General features: G+C 40.2%; 1 protein-coding gene across 6 annotated transcripts in view; it reads left to right on the top strand.

Moving 5' to 3' along the window:
* Positions 1-18,709, top strand: part of Usp6nl (USP6 N-terminal like) — a 147,190-nt gene that overhangs the window by 75,871 nt on the left and 52,610 nt on the right. For 4 of the 6 annotated variants that reach the window (XM_028891612.2, XM_028891606.2, XM_037205973.1 and 1 more), the window contains 3 exons: positions 6,695-6,762; positions 10,361-10,443; positions 16,463-16,502. In XM_028891612.2, the coding sequence (XP_028747445.1) occupies positions 6,695-6,762; positions 10,361-10,443; positions 16,463-16,502 (191 nt within the window). Of the gene's footprint in view, positions 1-1,142; positions 1,610-6,694; positions 6,763-10,360; positions 10,444-16,462; positions 16,503-18,709 lie in introns of those variants that run through there. The other 2 variants (XM_028891625.2, XM_028891619.2) reach the window with 2 other exon arrangements.

Raw genomic sequence — 18,709 nt, 5'->3', positions numbered from 1 at the left:
TTCTATAATTCTAGAGCCCGAAGTCTGAATGAAAGCCATTGATTTACTGGTCAGTGAGATCGATTCCTTCTGGAGTCTCCAGAGGACTCTAGGAGTCCCTTCATCTTCATCTTCTGGGGCTGCCACTCTCAAGCTACTGCTTCTGCTGTTGGCCAGCTTTCCTCCTCCTATTCTGGACTCTTATGGTGAAATTGGGCCCCCTGTGCAGTTAGAGTTAGTCTCCTCAAATCCCTACCTAGTTCATCTGTGTGCAGACCCTTTCTCTGTGGTGCTTCATAGGCTTTGATCATCGGTTGTTTGATGGGAAAACACTCTTCAACTTATCTCAGATGTGACTTTGTAATATCTAGAAGCACATTTATTTTTCCTCAGTTGTGTTGTAAAATTCTAAGTTCATGATAGTTTTTCTCAGAACTTTGAAAATGGTGCTTCATTATCTCCTAGCTGATAAGAAGCTTGATGTCAGTCAGATTCTCTTTCCTTAGTGTATGACTTGACCTCTTCCTTTCTTCCTGTGCTTTTCAGAGCTTTTGTTGTTGGATATTATCACTGCCCTAAGTGGAGCATAAACTTAATTCATGACTGTCTAGTTCAGTGTACTTAAAGTTCTTAGGCACGCGAAAAAAGTAACAGGGCTGTTAATTTATGCAAAATGACTTTCAAATTAGAGGTCTCTTCACATTTAAAGAGACAATAATGGTAAGGGAAAAATAGATAAAAGAGAATAAAAGTTTCATTACAAGTATGTGGTTTATTAAAAATGTTTGGAACATAGGCTCACAAGATAATCCAGTGAGTAAAGGTACCCGCCCTTATCCAGGTTCAGCTGGATGACCTAAATTCAATCCCTGGAATCCATATGATGGAAGAAGAGACAGAATTCTTACAAGTTGTTCTCTGGCCTCCACACTGGTGCTGCTGTGATGTTTATGTTTCTCTTCCCCCCAAAAAAGTATAATAAACTTTAATTTCTTTTTAAAAGTTCCATTCCCAGGAGCATGTTTTTATATGAATATGAACCTTATATATGTGTAATATGAACCTTAGCATCTGTTTATAATATGAATCAGGGCCTGGCATTTTCACATTAAAATATGCTAAGATATAAAGTGAACTCGAAAAGTATTTCATCTTAGATTTAATTTATGATTTAAATCATTTGTCTGTGTGTGTATGTGTGTTTCATGACAACTTTTGTTGAAAGCATTGAGAATGTGGCTAATTTGAAATGTAAGAGTGGCATGCTTGTGGAAAGCCTGTTTGCTGAGATGGAATGCCGGGTGTAGGCTGCTCTGGCTCCTAGTTGGGATTCAGCCTGAAAGACATATTTTTCCTCTCAACAAATCTCATCTTTGTTTGAGTACCGAAGTTCATGTAACCCCAGGGAGGCCTTTGCCCGTTTGGAAAAAGAAAGGATGCATTTTAAGCGTCCTCTCTTGTGCCGCTTTCACAGTAGAGTCGCACCCCTCCTTTGTTTCCGTCGGCTGCAGAGTGTCTGAGGTACCATCTCACACTCTCTCATAGTAAGGAAACCTTGGAGTCGATGAGTTTTCTATGAGGACTGAAACAGCTGTCATCTCCCAAGGCCAGCCTGATTATCTAACGAAGGGTAAAGTACTTTAAAGTGGATAGTGTTCTCTCTACTTCTCACCTCTTCAAGTACTCACAAGGAGAAGGCAGTCTACTGTCATTGTTGGCTTATGGGATTGAATTTGAAGTTTAGTAATTTTGTAATATGTGTTTTTAAAGAATGTAGTTCAAATGGATACTTACTCTTAAAGGTTTGGGGGGAGATTTGAGACATCAAATGTCAGTTTTTAAAATGCTTCTGAAAATACTATGGCTGTCATTTTCTTCCATAAATTTTTGCCAAAAGATATTTTCCCATATACTTGAGTATTTAACATTGTAAGTAAGGAGACTGTTTAAAATAGTTATTTCTCATATTTCTCCACATGGCTTCATTTTTAAGGATATGGAATTTTTCTTTACATACGCTTATTTTAATAGCCATGTTATGTGTACTTAAATCATATAATATTTTGGCAACAGATTTTTTTCCAAATAAACATTTTTATGGATTTATCATGAAAGTAGAACATGAAGTTAAAGTGGAAATAATGTGATAGCAGATTGTTTGCACTTTATTTGATGAAGAGCTGAGTAGCACGGCTGTCTTTGTTCAGGAGTTACCCAAACTTCTGCATACTTGTACAGACACAAGGTGGCTATTGGTGTTTTGGGGCCCAAAGCTTTGGGGTAAACTCTTTATTCTCACAATGGAAATGTTAAATAAGCAATCTAGTGTATGCTGTAAGCCGATCAACTGAGACAAGAGAGCAGGAAACACAGTTTCAGCAGATTGGCCCCTGTGCTATAGGTGACGACTGTGCAGTGTGAATTACTAATGCCTGCCAATTCAGCAGTAGAAAAGCTAGTGTGTTTCCTTTTAGTTTCTTCAAAGAACCACATTTGGCTATAATTTATAAGGTTAGGCGGGCCTTTAGTGTACTTTATTTCTAGAATACATTCATTAATGTTAATAAAATTTTCTTCCCAGAGAGACATACAAGGATAGGGCATGTATAAGGGAATTCTGAAAACTTATTTACTAGAGTAAACCTCCCCCTCCCCTGCCCTGCACCCCAAGACAGGCTTCTCTGTGTAGCCTTGGCTATTCTGAAACTTGCTCTGTAGGCCAGGCTGGCCTTGAACTCACAGAAATCCACCTGCCTCTGCCTCCCGAGTGCTGGGATTAAAGTTGTGCACCCCCACCAACTGGCTAAGTAAACTGTTTTGCTCATGTTAAATAAAGTACATGATCATCCTCCCTAGAAATCAGGATGCATTTCCATCCAGTGCCAGAACAATCTCTAGACAATTGGGTCTTCCCTTTAGAGTTCTTACCCTGGTAGTGATCGGAGTAAAGGTTCATAGACAGTGGCTTGCCCACGTTTTCTGGATTGTTGACATTTTAGCTCCTGCCCACATCATTTCCTCTTCTGTTCTTTCTTTTACATTTTAAAACTTTCCTTCTTGTGTCAGAAATCTGCTGACAGTCCTGGGGCTGGTAGGGCTGCTGTAAGAGATATCTTGGGAAAACACTGGTCTGCTGGAAATGTTTAGCAGCTCTGATAGCACTGCTGGAGCTTAGTGGGCTTAAGTTGAATTTCTGTGCACTAACTTTCTCCCTTCAGGAGAGCTATGAGTCTGTTGTTTCAGAGCTGAGTGTCAAAGGGGGTAGGATGATGGTGTGTATGCTTATCTCAGACTTCTCTTTGCATTAGTCTGTTGTGAACATCTGAACAACTAGTGTGCATTTGGTTACTATGTAGAATCATTCTATTTACTTATTATTACGCTCACACTGAAGGGAGAGCTTATTAACATTTGTGCTCTGAGAAATGTGAAAGAAATGGGTTTCTTTCCTGAGGAAAAGAACTTTAACCAAATGTACCAGTGCCTATTTTGCTGGTTTTTACTATTATGAATAACCTGTACTTGTTTACTGACCTAAATCCCAAGAGGTAGGATGTTGGGTAAAGGATATGTCTCTTTGTAAGATTTCTGACTGTCCAGTTACTTTCCAGAAAGCTTTTGTATGTACATTTATATGTTTAGTCTTGTGTCCTGAACTACAGATGACCTCTGGCTTTTGTATTACCAGCACCTTTGCTATTGTTGAGTCTAAGTGCATGCAAAGTGAGATTTTCAAACTCTATTTCTGTAATTATTGAGGCTGATTTCTCCCCATAGTTTAGTTTTTGCTGTAAATTTAGATTTTGTTTCTTTAGATTTATGTGTCTGAATGTTTTGCCTGCATATATATATACACACACACACACACACATATGTATATGTATATATGTGTGTGTGTGTACCATGTGCATGCCTGATGCCTGATGAGGTCAGAAAAGGGGGTTGGATCTCCTGGAACTGGAGTTACAGATAGTTTTGAGCAAGCATGTATGTGCTGGGAACTAAACCCAGGTCCTCTGCAAGAGCAATATGCTTCTAACCACTGGGCCATCTCTCCAACCCTATAAATTTAGATTTTATTTTTGTTAGATCTATACATCAATATAATGATGCAGCAGTGTACAATACTTGCTTTGGAAACAGTTGACTTGCACAGTATCCTCGCAGTTGGAATGATCGCTCTGCATCACCTAGACAGATTTCATTCGCTGTTTACTTCCCTGTGCTAAGTGACATGCCATAATACTGTTCCTATGTCTTCAGTTTCCAGTGTTAGCTTTGTTTTCCTACTCCTACTTGGTTCACTGCCCTGCACTCACCTCTGCCATACAGCCCTTCGACATTGCCCTCTCCTCAGGAGTTCCTGTTTCCAAGGTGCATTGGTCAGTTCTCCTATCACAGAGAAAATGCCCCCGATAAACAACTTCAAAGGGACATTTATTTTGGCTTACTGTTGTGAATCTCAGTCTGTGGTTGGCTGGCTCCACAGTTGTTGACTTGTGGCCACATCATGGTTGAAGGATATGTTGGATAGAGAGAGAGCAAGAAGAAGGGTCCTGGGACAAGATAGACCCTTCAAAAGCATGCCCAGTGACTCTGATATGGGACACAAACTCCAGCTACAAGTGACCTATGAGTAGGCCCGACCTCCTAAAAACCCGTTCAGCTGTGAACTCATCTGTGGGTTAATCTTTGGGTGAGGTTAATGTCCTCATGATCCATTCACTTCCCTCAATGGTCTACTCAGCCAGGAACCAAGCTTTCAACACATGTCTCTGAAGGACAGTTCATATTCAAACCATAATGGTAGACCTTTAAGGGAGGGGTTCCAAGAGTGCCTAAACTGTCATAGCAATAGGATTTTAGGGGAAAATGTGTATGTATGTTCTGTCTGCCATCTTTTTTGTGTGTTTTGAATTGTTTTTATGAAACAGTGGTTAAAGTTGATGACTATACAGTTAGGACTGTCTAATTTTGATTTTGAGCTTTGCTTTTTACTAGCTTTGTGGCATTGGACAATTTGTTCAATATTGCTAAGCCTCATGATTGGTTATGATTGGTACAGGGTTAATAATGATACTTGTCTTACAGTGCTCTGAGAATTTTTTTGCAAGGCCTGTTAAAGAGCTCTGTGCAGTGTCTTGCTGTCTGCCAGCACTCAGCACAGCTGTAACTCTTGTGTTACTGTTGCTCTTGCGAATTTCTTGTTCCTGATGTTTGCCCAGGCTTTTTATTTGAACAGTGTTGTTTTTCTCCTTGATTGTAATACCTGTTACACAATCTCTGATTTGTCCTTTATTTTTACTGTGGTACCTGGAGTGAGTATGTATGTATGTATGTATGTATGTATGTATGTATGTATGTGTGTGTGTTAATCTTTGAGTGAGGTTAATGTCCTCATGATCCATTCATTTCCCTCAGTGGTCCACTCAGCCAGGAACCAAGCTTTCGTACGTACGTACGTATGTACGTACGTACTTACCTACCTACCTACCTGATGTGATGAAACATAGATCTAAACCAACTTGTGGTTCAAAGTGTTTATTTCATGTCACAGTCTGTCACTGAGGGAAGTAAGGGCAGGAACTGAAGCAGAGACCGCAGGAGGGGTGCTCTCCATCACTAGTTCAGTCTGCTTTCTTATACAACCCACGACCACCTGCCCAGGGTAGCACTGCCCACAGTGGGCTGGCTCCTCCCATTTCTATCATTAATTAAGAAAATGCCTCACTGACATGCAAACTGATCAGATGGAGACTATTTCTCAATTGAGAGTTCCTCTTTAGGGTATCTCTAGTTTATGTCAGGTTAACAAAACAAACCAAAGCACCTAATCATCATACTCCCCAAGTTGTTTGGGTCAGAATGTTTTATCACAGCAACAGAAAGCAAACTAGGACAACTTATACATATTTTATATTGAAGCAAACATAAAATAATGTCCTCTATGGCTCTTAGTGTCCTTAGTGTTATTTATTCTTTCTCCCCCTCTCCCTCTGCATTTCCTTGACTCTCACTTCCCAGTTAAATCCCCTGTCCTCTTTTTTATCCGAAAACTTAAGAGCTTTCCATTTCAGTTTCTATTCCTGTTTCTATGAAATTTTAAATTCAAAGTTGATTCTTCAGTGCTGTGTTAGTTACTTTCCTTGTTACTGGGGCAAATACTATACCTCATACAAACAGTGTGAGGAAAGACATGTCTAGTTTGGCTTATGGTTTCTGGGGAATGGCTAGAAGTCAGGGTGGCAGGAACAAATGGCAGAGCCCTCTTAAATGGTGCTAAATCAGCAAGCAGAGAGAGGGGCTAGGCTGGGCTCTGTGTTCAAGACCTGCCCCTGTGACCCCAACCCCATCTGCCAGTCAAGGTTCTGTGTCTCAAAGGTTTTGGCCTCCTAACAGCACCACCAGCTCAAGGCCAGATGCTCAGGCATGGAGGTGTATGTGTGAGGGTCACAGCTCATTGAAATTAAGACCATAGCAGAGTCTTAGATTGTTGTCCGCGAAGTGTTTGCTGTATTAATAAATTTACACTCTTTGAACTTATACATAGTATTGAAGTGATAGATCAGTTGGTATTCTAAAGCTGCACCTAACTCATCATTTTGATTTTATTGCTTTCTCATTGTAGGCAGTATTGCTTTTATGTTTTATTAGCTTTATGACTAACTTTATTATTCTCAGGATAATAGCCCATCTAAATTTGATCTCTCCACAGATTCGGACCAGGATGTAGCACTCAAACTTGCTCAGGAACGAGCTGAAATAGTTGCTAAATATGACAGAGTAAGTATCTATATTTATTCTTTGAGTAGGTTTTATTAAAAAATCCTTATAAATAGAACAGGGCGTGCTTTTTGGAGAAGGAAGATAACAAGGAGTTTGTTCCCTTTGTGAGAACATTGGGTTCCACCCTTTTTTCTCTGATTTCTGTGAATTCTCTCTCTCCTTTTTGCCTCCCTTCTCTTTTGCTGTTTTTCAGCACATGGACTTGCTCCTCCTCTGTGCTTATTATGCTCTGGCTGTTTCCTTCCTGGAGTACTTGTATCCTGGGTTTCCGAAGACCCCATTGCCCACTCCGTTCACATCTTTCCTCAGATCCTCCCTTCTGAATGTGATCTGCAATTGCTGTCTCCCTGTGCTATCCGCTGGCACCCTGTTTCCATCCTCACACCAGTAACATCAGTGTTGTGCTTTTATCTGCTGTCTCCCTGTGCTATCCGCTGGCACTCTGTGTCCATCCTCACACCAATAACATCAGTGTTGTGCTTTTATCTGCTGTATCCCTGTGCTATCCACTGGCTCTCCGTGTCCATCCTCACACCAGTAACATCAGTGTTGTGCTTTTATCTGTTCTTCCTTCTAGAAAAGAAACTCTCTGGGGCCAGGAATTGATTTTGTTTGGTTTAGTTCTGAAAACTAAATACTTGGAACAGTTTTTGACTTACAGCAGCTACTTAAATACTTGAGAGAGTGGATATATAGAATTAAATATTCTTGTATGAATAGTTTATATATACTCTATGAATTTACTATAAGTTTCAGATTCTTGTATTTATGTTTCATATAAATTTAATTTTAACGAGCATTTTACCTATATGTCAGAATGAAATCTATTTTTCCATTTTCTGATATATTTTATTAATTCCTTGAGAATGTCAAACATATATACAATGTGTTTTCTCATATTCATCCCTATTCCTCAGCCTAACTCCTCCCAGATCCACTCTGCACCTCTTACTCCTACTCCCAACTACCTCCTTCCCCTTCTCCTTCCTTCCTTGCCCATAGACCACACCCCTACAGGAAACTGACTCTTCTTCTCCTGGCATCCATCACCCGTCAACAGTTCCTCAGTTCAGGGTGGGGGCTTACGATCCACTCCTCCTTGCTGGAATGTTGACTGGCTAGATATTATGCAGGCAGCCACAACTGCTGTGAGCTCTTAAGTACATTGGACTTGTTTATACCCAGAAGCCACTGTTTTGTCCTCTTCTTCCTTGACCTCTGGCTCTAACAACCTTTTGGCCCTTTCTTCCACAATGTTCATGAACCATGGAGGAGAAGGGGTGATATAGAGAGTCAGTCCATTCATGGTTGAGCACCCCTCAAACATTTCCTGGCTGCATTTTGACCAGTAGTGAGTTTCTGCATTAACAGTTGAACAGAAAGAAGCTTCTCTGATGAGGATTGAAAGCTGCAATCATCTGTGGGTATAGAGAGATACATAGGTAGAAGGCAGTTTGATACTGTGTCCTTTAGTAAAGTGGTAGTGTTCGGTTCACCCCTGGGACACATGAGCCCCCCAGCTGTGGATTCTTAGTCCGACTTACTTTACCAGGCATGTGTTTCCTCCTGTGAAGTGGGCCTGAAATAGAATTAGAAAGTAATTTGGTGACCTTTAATAGTCCACTTGACACAGCCCAGAGTTATCTGAGGGAAGCCTTAATTGAGGAATGGTGTAACCAGGTATAACCAGGTCTGTGGGCATGTCTGTGAGGGATTGGTTGATTGTTAATTGATGTAGGAGGGTCCATCCCACTGTGGGAGGTCCCATTCCTCAGGTGGTGGTCCTAAGCTATATAAAAATAGTTAGTTAAGCCAGAAAGCCAGTCAGCAACCAGCCTTCTTTCACAATTGCTGCTCTAGGTTCCTGCCTCGGGTTCCTGCCCTTACCTAACCTCAGTGATGGAGTGTGTCCTGCAGCTGTGAGCTGGAACTTCCCCATAGTGCTCCTGCCACCACTGCACTCATGGGCGTGTATTGCCAGGCTTTCAGAGTTCAGAGCTGGGTCCGCCTACTGATCTCTTCTCCAATAGCCTACATAGCACTCCCTGATTCTAAGAAAGCTAGCCAGCAGGGAGGTGTTTATAAAAGAGCAGATTCTTTGTGGCCCTTACAGATATCCGTAGTGTTGGTTGTCCCTCTTCCTGCTTACCCCTTCCCCTTTCCCACTTAAACCTCCTCCTCATTTCCCCTTCTCCCTCTGTGTCACCTTAGCATGGGATCGTTCTTGGTTTTGATGTAAAAGATTATCAGCAATTTGTTATCAAAAATTTCTCCTTATTTGTCTCTTTTAATGAGTCATAACATTTATTTGTAGGTGCCATGTTCTATATCTGCATCACTTGAACATCGTTACGTATTTTTTATCTCTATTTTGTGAGAATAATAGGAACATGAAATTATAAACAGGCTTGGCCTGTGCCCTTCCTCCAGGGAAGCACACAGGTAGTATTCCAGCAGTCTTGTTCCCAGAGTAGTAGTTAGTTGTTATTATCACCCATGAAAAACCTAGATAACTAATAGCTAATGTAAAATGAGCAAGTAGCACTGTTTATCCATACCTACAGTCACCTCTCTCCCACTATGCAGCCACTCACCCATATGTAGTTAGCCTAAGGTAGGGCCTGAGAAACCTTTTTAAAAAAGTAATTCAAAAATGATTTCTGACAGCCCTTGCCCATAGGATGTTCATAGTCTCCTCGAAGGAAAGCATAGGAGTAGACATTATAAAATGCACTTAAATGGAAGTGTCTACAAGTCTAAAATTTGAAGGATTGATACGTTTTATTTGGGAATCCTAAAATCATCAGTGTTAGTGATGAGTAGGTGGTACCTAGAGTACTTGGAATTAGGGGTACACCAGCAGTTAAGAGTTACCTATGAAAAAGGAATCACCAGAGAGTTGGACTGCATGAAGAGAGCTGCAAGGGATCAGCAGGGGATAGTGCTCTGCAAGTGTAGAGGACAAAGAGCAGGTCAGCTGTTGCCAAGTAGTCCTTGCATGTTCAGTACTACAGACTGAAGAGTGCTCTCAGACTTGACATTCTTTGGGGTGTTTTTTTAAAGAGAAGGTCTAGGGTCTTGTTGTGTAGCTCTAGCTAGCCTGGAAAACTCACTGTGTAGACCAGGCTGGCTTGAACTCATAGAGATCCTCTTGCCTGTGCCTCCTGGGTGCTGGGATTAAATGCATGTGTTACCACACCCATTTGGAACTCATTTTTTGCTTTAGCGATAAGAGTGGGTTCAGGGCCGGTATAGTTGGGAGACAAGGCAGTGGAGAAACAAATCGTCCATTGCCTTCTCTGAGAGGGTTGCGTGCAAGGCTTGTTCTAGATAGTTCACTTTAGAACTTAAGGTGTGTCCGTTTCTCCTGCAGTAGCTTTCTTGTCCTCATCGACTTCTCTCAGGACACCTTTTGATGGAGAAGTAGCTGTGTTAGTTCTTGCTGACACAGTAACTTCCATAGCTAATAACTAAGGAGCAGTGGTTACATTGCCAAAAATAGTTGAGTTAAAAAATACTCGTGTGTTTGGTCTGTCTCAGTAAAATACTCGGTATTATAAATTGCCAGTAATTCCTCTTGTCATCTTTTGTTTAGGGTCGAGAAGGTGCAGAAATCGAGCCTTGGGAAGATGCGGATTATCTTGTTTACAAAGTCACTGATAGATTTGGCTTTTTACAGTAAGTTACACAGGTTGAAAGCTGTTGTTTTTCAGTTATAATCTTACTATAGTTATCTGTTATTAAATTTAGAATTTTTCTAAGACTCCAGTAGTGCTCTAGTATACATTTTGGTTCCTAGCATTTTTAACTACTGTGGTTAAAATTAAGCCATAGTTAAGACTATAACCCTTATACTTTTTGTGTTTTGTAAAGAGCACAGTAAGTGTGTAAATGAGTTGTATTAATAATTTATCAGAATTAAATGCATATGGATAACAGTTTATATTTTTAAAACAATATAAAAACACTTAATTTTATATAGATGAATTTTTAAAATAACTAGCAATTGGAAAATGAGTGTTGCCTAAAAATGAGCAGTGAAAAAAATGCCATTGATCGTCCTTATAGTTTTAAATGTAATCATGATATTGCTTCTCAAAATGAACTCTATTTATCTTGACCATGGTCTATAAAGACTCGAGAGAGGGAGGGCTAGACTACTGTAGAGTAATTCAGTTAAAGGGTTTTGACTTGTAAAAGTATCCTGGAAACTGATGTCAATCTGCTTGTTTAGGTCCTCGTGTTACCTAAATTGGTGTGTCTTTTAGCAATGTGTATTCTTTTTGTCTGTCAGCTGGCTTCTCATCAGTAAATGATTCCATACTTCATCTAGAGAAAAGAATCAGAATTACCTTATGTAGCATAAGTGTATTGAGGCTTTGAAGAAGTCAAATGTAGGAATAATTCCTAAAGCTCTTACTATGCATCGAGATGATGCCTATCTGAAAATTTCTCCTGGATAGTTATAATCCAAAGACTTTGAACTTCACTAGACAACAGAGCAATACTTACAAATGAAGTTACTGTTCTCAACCCCCTGCCTCATTATTTTTATTTCTCCCTCTTTTCTTCCACTTCCCTTTTCTCCTTCTTTTCCTCCTCCTTCTCCCCCTCTCCCTCCTCTTCATTGTCATCAAACATAGCCACAACTGTGTTGGGAAACCATTGTGTGTTTGTGTGAAGCAGGTACAGAACTGGGACGTGAGTCCCATTTTGAAGTACGATTTGAATATGAAGACTCTCAAGCTCAGTAGGTCAATTGAAAAAAAGATTTCTGGATTCTGTACTAGCTTTTGATTTAGCAGATGGAATGCAACTTAGGTCATTTTGACCATTCCATCCATATGGTTTTTAGAATTATAGCATAGTCCAAATAGTATGAAGTGCATATGAAAAACCCATACATTCCAAAAGGGTCTCTTAATTACTTAAATTTTCTTTATTAGTTGAAACAAATTTAAGTGTTACAAATAAGCACATTCTTGCCCAAGACCCTAACTTGTATTTGTCAGTTGGAATGTTATAGTCAGTTTTTCCCCCCTGTTTGTTTGTTTTTATTTATTTTTTTAAATTTTGGGCCGCAGTCCAGTTGGTTGTAGGGGTGGGGGTGGGGGTTAGTCCATAACTTACCTTGATAATATTAGTTAGTACTCATTGAACACTTCCTGTGTCAGTCAGTGTTCTAAGCATTTACTCCTTCAAACATCTTTGGAGTGGGTTCTTTTTCTCTAGTTTTTAAATAGTGAACCTGTAGTTCAAAGAGCTCAAGCAAATTGCCTTAAGTTTATTGACAGTGTCAGCTCCTAGGATAGGGTCTAGGATAGGTCTCACTCCAGAGCCATGTTCTGAATTGCTATAGGATGCTGCCTATTATTGCCTTCTTTTGTTTTAGATGTGAGAAATACAGGATAAGTGCTTTGAGATGCCTATATATAGAGGAGGTTGAAATGGCTACATCTATTGACATAAATACTAAGATAGCAAAGGTCACCATATTTTTGAAAATGAGACTGGTAGGTGTCAGTTCTCATGATGTCACACTCATTTAAGTCCCAAAACCAAAGCCCAAATGAAAACGATGAGGCAGAGGAATGGGTTTCAGTGTGATGTTGTTAGGCTTAATCAGTTGATTTTTTGTGACAGTGCCTACTCCCAGTAAAGCACTTTCCCCAAGGTTTGCTGCGGGTGGTTTTTATTGCTTGCCACAGTAGATGGACTTTATTGTACTGCTGGATAAAGTTTTTGCTGTAAGCATCCAGATATTATTTTCTCTCACACCTTGATTAAAAGAACACCTCTCCTGTCTTAGCTATGTGTAAGTTTTGATTGCTGCTGCAACTGAAATTAGATTTTAAAGTTATTGTTAATACAATAAAAAGAACAACCTCCCAGCCTTTTCTGGTTATTGCTGAGTTCATACAGCTCTAGAAACTTAAATTCTTTGTTATGATATATAGAGGAGTGACAGTAATTAACACAATATGGATTGATTTGGTTTGATGATAGTGTTCACAATACGTACAAAAGCTGTTGGCAAACCAACTTGTAATGGAGGTACAGCTGCAGAGTGGAAGAGCTGAGCTTGCTTGAGCGGTTGTAGAACTTCAGTGTTGTCATCAAAACTAGCTACCACAGCTCTGCTGGTCAAGGAATGCTTGGTATTTGGATAATAATAAATAATGCTTTTAGGTCACAAGGTTTTAATAGGAGAAAGAATTAAAAGGAAACTGTACCAAAAATAGAGGAACTCAAATTAACACTAGGCATCAGACGCTCAACTGCTTATTCAAATTTGTATATTTATAAAATGTAGTGGACTGTCCACAGTTTCCATGCTCTTAGAGATCTGTAGGAGCTTACTATTCTGTAGTAAAAGTGCTGTTGCTATCAGGATTATCCATTTTGATTAGAAGGGTTTGAGAATTCTTTTATCAGTTTTATATGTGAATTTTAACTTGGATGAATCTAAACTCAGATATCTGCTTCAAAACCAGAATTGAACCATAGTCAATATATTCAACTTAATTGATTTTAACAAATTAGGTTTCTAAGTGAATGTTTATTTTTCATTTACAGAAATATTTTTGTGAATTGTTGAGAAATGACAGACACATACTAAGCTATACATTTAAAACCTAATCCAGATGAAAAAATGCCTGCTCAAGTTTTTGTCTCTCTGCTGATTACTGCTGTATTTACTTACTGTTTATATGGAAGGGCTGTGCATCAGTGGAGTGCTGTCCCTGAGCGGTCCTCAGCTGTCTGTAGGTCCTAAAGCAACAGCTCTCCACTAGTGAGTTGCAACCACCACAGGGATCGAATATCAGATATCCTGATACTTACATTATAATTCATAACAGTATTAAAATTAAAGTTATGAAGTAGCAATGAAATGATTTTATGATTGGGGTCACCACAGTACAAGAAACTGTTTTAAAGGGTCGCAGCATTAGGAAGATTGAGAACCACTGCTCCAAAGCAAGGGATGGATAGTAGCATGTGTTACCAAGAACCAGGTACTAAGTGTTTCTGGATTTGTGGACTGTGTGTCTTTGTCACCATGACTCAGCGCTGCTGCTGTAGCATGAAAACAACCCCAGACAGTGTCTAAATGAGGAAGAATGACAGTGTTCCACCAAAACTTTATTTACAAAAATAGACTGCAAACAAGATTTGACCTGTGTGTGGGCCATGGTTTGCTGACTTTGCTGTGTATTCCAGACTCTGCTCTTTCCTCTTTTCTACTTGAAGGAGATTTAGGTAGCAAGATACAGGTTGTTGGAGCCAGTGTGGTGGAGCACACCTTTAATCCCAGCACTCGGGAGGCAGAGGTGGGCAGATCGTGAGTTTGAGGCCAACCTGGTCTACAGAGTGAGTTTCAGATCTGCCAGGACTACACAGAGAAACCTTGTCTTGAAAAGAAAAAAGAAAGAAAAAAAGAAGGAAGGAAGGGAGGGAGGAAGGAAAAGAAAGAGAAAGAAAAGAAAAACGTACAAATTATTGGCATAAGCAAACATGCCTTTTAGTACACATCTATTTGGCATGTCACTGAATACCTTGGCTGTCCCAGTGAATATTCTGGACACACATTGGCGCTTGGTGAGGTGGCATTCTCTGTTCTCAGATGGCTGTGAGCCTCAGCATATGCCAGCCCAGAGACTTGAGGAGGGCAAGGTCTGTGAACACGAGATTCCACATGGAAAGTTCTAGGTATAAGATATGAAGACCCAATCTTGCTGTCATTTACATGAGGTCTGAAGACTACATTCAGTCCTTAGAATTTCTGTTTTTCTGAGAACTGTTTCCTCAGCCCATACCCTTCTTCTTTGTACACTCCAACAATAGCTGAAGATCATTTAAATGCTCTGGATTATGTTGTATTGAATATTTCTGTGTTAGGCTAAGTCACTAAATGAAAATGTTTATTTTCTTATCTATGAAAAGAGGGATTTGGGTTTTCTCTCTAAATTCTCTTTTAGCTTTTATACCACTGTTGTCTGTTCCATTGCTATGGCTAAATGGTTCATCTAAGGACTCTTCAGAGAAGCAAAGAATGACATAAAAAATGCTAGCTCTTGAATACTAATCTGTCATTTTTTAAAAGTCATGCCACTTGATCTCAAAAGAAAACAGAAGCAAGAATATGCACAGATTGCTGCCAAAAGTCCATACTATTGAGAAAGCTGCTGAAATCAGCTTTGTTTATATGAAATACTTTATTACTGACAGTTAATATAAGAGTCTCAGGATATTTTAATGCTAGAGGTGATAGAATACACGAACCAGAGAAATGGTGTTTTTTTTTTTAATATTAAAAAAATAGTTTGAAGTTTTGATAGTTTAAAAAAAGCTTTATTTTACAGACTAAAAGTATAAGTTTCCTTTTAATTCACATGTCCATTGGAAGCCAATTTTTCTTTTCTCTTTTTTTGATATTGGTCATTAAACTTAGGGCCCCATTCTTGCCAGCCACATACCATACCCTACCACTGAATTACATCTTCAGCCTTCGTGGTGTATATGTGTGTGTGTGTGTGTGTGTGTGTGTGCGCGCGCGCGCGCACTTAGGCACATGTATGGATTTATGTGTATAGATGTTCACATGTGTATATGCATGTATGTAGAGGCCAGAGGTCAACCTTGGGTGTTGCTTAGAAGCCATCAACCTGAATTTTTTTTTTCCTGGTATAGGTTTCCCATTGTACCTTAGGACTTGTCAACTAGACTAGGCTGCCTGGCCAGTGAACCCCAGAAATCTGTCTCTGCCTCCCTAGTGAATGCCACCATGGTGGGTGCGTGCGTGCGTGTGTGCGTGCATGTATGTATGTATGTATGTATATGTATGTATGTATGTATGTATGTGTGTACTCAGGTCCTCACGTTTGCATAGCAAGCACTGTATGAACTGAGCCGTCTCTCCTGGTCCCACAACCCTCACTCTTGTAGTTTATTTTGAGATGGGGTCTCACTAGGTTGCTCAGGCAGGTTTGCACTCATTGGAACCCAGGACGTTGTTGGATTTGGTATTTGTCTTCTACTCAGCCCCTTGGTTAGCTGGGATTTCAGTCCTTTTCCTCTAGGCCTGGCTCCGTTTTTTTCTTCATGCAAAATTTTAAACAGTAATTTATTTTAGGCAGTAGTTGGATCCAAGAGTGAAAGTGATAGTCTAGGGCACAGAATGGCAGCCTGACCTATGTGTCAAGGCCAAATCTAGTTCACCACTTGGTTTTGTAGAAGTTCTATGGAGCTTAGCTTACCTGTCATTGGTGAGTACTATCATACTTTCATTAGAGTCTAAGTAGTTGTGAGAAAGAGTATGTGATTCACAAAGCCTAGAACATTCAGTATTTACTGTGACAGGAGTTGGTCTAGGGTAGTGTTCTCCAACAGTATTTTCTGCCATGATAAAAATGTTCAACATGGCAGCCTCTAGCTAGCTACATGACTTTAGTGTAATCAGGTTGTGGCTAGTGAGACTTACTTTGAATTGCTCCCTGCAGAATAGTGACTACTGTGTTTGAAGATGTGGGATGTTATTATAGACCAGCCATTATTTTCTGTTGAATTCAGTGGAATGGAAACATGAAACACGCATCTCTTATGGTGACATGTTGCATATAATACTCGCCTGTAGGATACAGTTGGTAAAAATCTGCTCTGATTTCAACCATTTCATGTATGTTGTTATTCTCTGCAGTGAGGAGGAGCTCCCATATCATAATGCAGCTGTGGACCGGGTAAGTGTTGTTCTTTGTTTATATGTAGTTATTGTTGAATTGTCTCTAGAGGAACAGAATCTGCTTTTGTGAATTTTGAGTGCTGTGTTGTATGCAGCTGGCATTCTTAGAATTTGACCATAATTGTATTGCTGTTAAGAAAGTAGTTAAAATAAGGATGAAATAAGTTTAGGAGGATTTATGAGATTCTGGCTGGGTGGTGGTGGTGCACGCCTTTAATCTCAGTACTCAGGAGGCAGAGGCAGGCGGATCTCTGTGAGGCCAGCCTGGGCTACAGAGTGAGTTCCAGGAAAAGCTCCAAAGCTACACAGAGAAATCCTGTCTCAGAAAAACAAACAAACAAAACAAAAAGTAAGGCAAAGTTCAGCACTCTGAAATGCTCAGCCCCAGCTTGAGGCTCTACCTGTGGCAGGAATTTTCATCCATCCATCCATCCATCCATCCATCCATCCATCCATCCATCCATCCATCCATCCATCCCTTGTGTGTGTGTGTGTGTGTGTGTGTGTGTGTGTGTGTCAGAGAGAGAGACAGAGACAGAGACAGAGAGAGAGACAGAGAGAGGCAGACAGAGACAAACAGACAGAGACAGACAGACATACAGTTTTTGTTTGGTTATTTTTTCTCTCTCATTTTTTGTTAGTTCTTTGAAGAGCACACATAGTGTATTTTGACCACTCCTTCCTCCCATCCTTCCCTACCCACTCATCTTTGTGTCCTTTTTTGTTTTTAAGCCCATCAAGTACAATTTGTGCTGCTCAGATACCCTTGAATGTGCGGCCTTCACTGGAGAGTGGTCAACCCTTAAAGGAAATTGACTCTCCCTCTCTCAACAGCTATCAACTGCCAATAGCTTCTTAGCTGGGGGCGTGGTTTCTTGCTTACCACCCTTTTCCATTCTGAAATTGTGTCTGGCTTGAGTCTGTGCAGATCTGATGCATGCTGTCACAGCTGCTGTGAGCTCATATGTACAATGCCCTGCTGTGTCCAGAAGAAAGTTTCCTTGTATTATCCACTGTCTCTGGCTCTTAGACTCTTCTATCATAGTATCTGAGCCTCGGAGGAGAGGGTGTGGTGTAGATGTCCCATTTCGGATTGAGCATTTCACAATCCCTTATTCTCTACACCTGAACAGTTTGAGTCTCTGTGTTAGTCACCATCCACTGTTAAAAGAAGCTCCTCTGATGAGGGTTGGCAGTTACACTAATCTCTGGGTATAACAATAAGTCATCAGGAGTAAATCCTAAGTGATGATCATGCACCCTCTGGATGGATAATAAAGCACCATTCTAGGCCAGTAGCTCCATAGAAAGTAACTGTCCATGAGATTTTTATCCAACTCCCCACAAGTAATAACTAGAACATTTCTTGTTGTCAGTTACCTTTTAACACTTTAAGGATTAGACAAATGACATAAAACCTGTCAGCTTTTCCCTAAACATTTCTTCACTACTTAGCAAGGAGCTGCTTCTACACCTGGGTATTATATGAGAAGTAGGGATTGGAAGTTTTAATTGCTCAGAATCTCCTTATTCCTCCATTTCTCTTCCTAAATGAATTGTAGATGAAAGTGAAGGTATTTTGTTTGTGTATATTCTACTGGGAACGGGCCTAAGCTTCAGGCATTGAGGGTGAAATTGCAATTATAATTTGAAAAATATTTTAGGAAAATTTTCTAAGATCAAATTTTTCTGAAAATCAAAACTGTAGAAAACCTTAAGATACAAACAGAATTGTTATTTTGTATGTATGAAGAACAACTGTGAACACTTCCTGCAGATGAGAGCTTGCCAGATTCTCTGGCAGCACCATAGCATAGATGCTTTGACAGGAACTTTAACAGCTACATTGCTGAGTAATGTGTGTCTTACCCTGGACCAGCTACTGCTTAGAATCCCAGGAGTATGGAAAGCATCCCCCCCCCGCCCCCCAACCCTCCCCCACCCCGGCTGAGAAGCCCTCTGTCCAGTGACTAGAGGAAAGTCATTTGAGACAAGAGATGGGAGATGATTGATGGTACTCAGGTCTCTAGTACTGCTGAAATGAATTGTAGGCTGGCGGTCAGTGTGTAGATCAAGAGTATATGAGAAGGAAGAGGCTTGATGGTGAACATCTTGTGAATTCTGCCTTAGGTGAACGTTGTACTGCTTCTGTCTTCTGACAGTCCCTTTTTGTGTAGTGCCCTGCTTCACTAATCATCTGACCCA

Source organism: Peromyscus leucopus, chromosome 5 (genome assembly GCF_004664715.2).
Source record: "Peromyscus leucopus breed LL Stock chromosome 5, UCI_PerLeu_2.1, whole genome shotgun sequence".
Lineage (NCBI taxonomy): Eukaryota > Metazoa > Chordata > Mammalia > Rodentia > Cricetidae > Peromyscus > Peromyscus leucopus.
The sequence above is the reverse complement of the archived record's forward strand: the minus strand, read 5'-3'. Positions and strand labels throughout refer to the sequence as shown.